Here is a 2,621-nt window from a genome sequence, read left to right as displayed (position 1 = left end):
TTCTTTCGGTCATGACCCAAAGCTCATGACCATAGATGAGGGTGGGAACGTAGATCGACCGGTAAATCGAGAGCTTCGCTTTTTGGCTCAGTTCTCTCTTTACCACGACGGACCGGTACAGCGCCTGCTTCACAGCAGACGCTGCCCCAATCCACCTGTCCACTCCTGCTCGGCGCCTCTCACCGTGGGCAACTCCAGAGTGGAAGTACGTCCAGCCCCTCTCAAGGAGACTGGTTCCAGAACCAGAGCCATGTGTCGAGGTRAGGCYGACTATTTCTAGCCAGAACCTCTCAGCCCCGCACACTAGCTCCGGTTCCTTCCCCACCAGAGAGGTGACGTTCCAGGTCCCAAGGGCCAGCTTCTGCCACCGAGGATCAGACTGCCAGGGTTCCCTCCCTCGACTTTCCAAAATAGTACAGTTTAAGTACATCAATCAAAGTATGCTAAAGTATGTTAAAATTTTGTATACTAAAGCATACTTTTTTTTTCACTTGGGCAGTTTTACACAGGTTGAAAAGGATCTGTGATTCAAAAAGTCCACAAACTCCTATCCTTTGTTTGGCGGCTTTCTCTTCCGTCTTCTCTTTTTTCTTTCATTGTCCGTCCCTCTTTTAGGTCCGTGTGGAAGCACATTACTTTTTTTTTTTCCTTTGCCCTTTTTTTCCAATTTGACTTCACGATTTGCACAGGAGAGGACATCAGTGCCATGACTGAGTGTGTGTGTGACTGACTAACTTCTGTGTGGACAGAAACATCCCCACCAGAATAGTGACCACTGGATCACCAGTGACCTCAAGGAACTGTTAAACCAGAAACAAAGAGCCTTTAGGGAACGAGACAGAGAGTTATTGAGTATACAGAAGAAGCTCAAGGTCAAGATTAGAGACAGCAAAGAGAAGTACAGGAAGAAGCTGGAAGTCTGGATAGAGCTGAACACATTCTTCAATAGGTGCAGTTCAGGAATAAGCTCATCATCATCCTCTCCTGTCTCCAGCCATACAGACATCCCACCTTCCTCTGACTCACAGCTTTCCTAAAAAAACCTCTGATGTTCTTTCGTCCACCAAAGTTGGCAGTGCCAAGAAATTCTGAAGGGCATGCCCAAATGTACGGATGAGCAGAGGGTTTAAGTGTGGTTGTGATCAGGATAAGGGAATGTTGCCAGCTTTGCGGCTTGGCGAGAAACAAGGCAGATCTAAGAGATAAGAAACTAAAGAACACAAATAACAAAACCCAAAACAAATGATTCAAGAGCCTAACAGCAAGTAAATTTAGAAATATTTTAGGTTTCTCATATTCTTTGAAAATTTAACCCTTTTATTCTCTTATAATAGACCGAATAACCCAATGGGTTGCTGTTATAGCAGCCCATTGGTTGCTATAACAGCAATGGGTTGCCGTTATAGCAACCCATTACTCTTTTGGGTGGCTCACCACATATTAGTGGTGATGCACAGAAGAAGTAAAAAAATGATGAAAAATGGATAACAAATTACAGTACTTTATTTTAAAGAAATACTTGAGATAACTTTCAATGCAGTATTGAAATATTTAGCTTAGTACCTGTAAACACTTGAGTTGGCTGAGTTTTAGCCGGAGCTCACAAATATTTCTCTTCACAGACATCAAGTTGTGTCGCAGTCCACCATCAAAGGGGGCGACCCCAAGGGCGAGAGGAGTGGGGCTGAAGCTTTCAGTCAGAGCAGCAGGGGTCTTTGAGTCAGATAATGCCTCTGAAAGCCAAGACAGAAGATTTATTAATCTTCAGGATGTTCTAAAGAAAACAAGTATGCCTCAGGTAACAGGTGTCCCTGAAAATAACTTCTCACCAAGTCGATTGCTGAGGAGTTTGTCTTCAGGACTCTGACTAGAAAACACAAATTCACACTATTTTCAGAAAGGTTCAATGAAGCTTATTCAAAGTGAGTCCTCTGTGATATACCCATTTATAAATAAAAAATATTTTTACTTCAAAGAGACAGTATTATGTGTTTTCCAGGCACATAGTGCCATTTCATTATACAATCAAGTAACTATTACCTTCAGTTGTTATAAAATTGCTATATATATATGTCAAATATGACAGACAAGAAATTTGACTTTCATATTTAACATCTTAAATTTGGGCTTGGAAACTGCAGCTGTGAGGAGGAGCTGTGTCTCGAAGGCAGTGCTAGATCAGCTCAGGTGTTTTGCACAGATGAATGGTCACCATGACCTTAAAGAATTTCTCAAACATGGATGAAAGAATCAAAGCAACACTCAAGGTATGTGATTGATGAGGGAATAACATGATGACAAGAAGTAAAGCTAAAAAAGTTGATGCAAAATATTACTGCACCTTTAATTGTCATATTGTGGTAAATTGCACCTTCTGTAGAGAGACAAACCTGATAATGTCCTTTTGTCCTAGAACATCTGACTTCATGGAGAGAGCGTGGTGCACAAGTCCTGCTAGACTGGCTATCTGCTCCTCCATGGCTCTCATTCTCTCACTGTAAAAAACCCAACACAAATTCATATCCAATCCATCCATCCATCCATCCATCCATCCATCCATCCATCCATCCATCCATCCATCCATCCATCCATCCATCCATCCATCCATCCATCCATCCATC

The 2,621-nt window shown here is 42.3% G+C and overlaps 1 protein-coding gene across 10 annotated transcripts in view; it reads right to left on the bottom strand.

Moving 5' to 3' along the window:
* LOC103479241 (sickle tail protein) overlaps nt 1-2,621 on the bottom strand; it is a 114,072-nt gene that overhangs the window by 33,553 nt on the left and 77,898 nt on the right. For all 10 annotated transcript variants that reach the window (XM_008433560.2, XM_008433567.2, XM_008433562.2 and 7 more), the window contains 3 exons: nt 2,391-2,495; nt 1,830-1,867; nt 1,564-1,733 (listed from right to left, as the gene is read on the bottom strand). In XM_008433560.2, coding sequence (XP_008431782.1) covers nt 1,564-1,733; nt 1,830-1,867; nt 2,391-2,495 — 313 coding nt within the window. The remainder of the gene's footprint in view (nt 1-1,563; nt 1,734-1,829; nt 1,868-2,390; nt 2,496-2,621) is intronic.

This window comes from Poecilia reticulata, linkage group LG17 (assembly GCF_000633615.1).
Source record: "Poecilia reticulata strain Guanapo linkage group LG17, Guppy_female_1.0+MT, whole genome shotgun sequence".
Classification (NCBI taxonomy): Eukaryota; Metazoa; Chordata; class Actinopteri; order Cyprinodontiformes; family Poeciliidae; genus Poecilia; species Poecilia reticulata.
The sequence above is the reverse complement of the archived record's forward strand: the minus strand, read 5'-3'. Positions and strand labels throughout refer to the sequence as shown.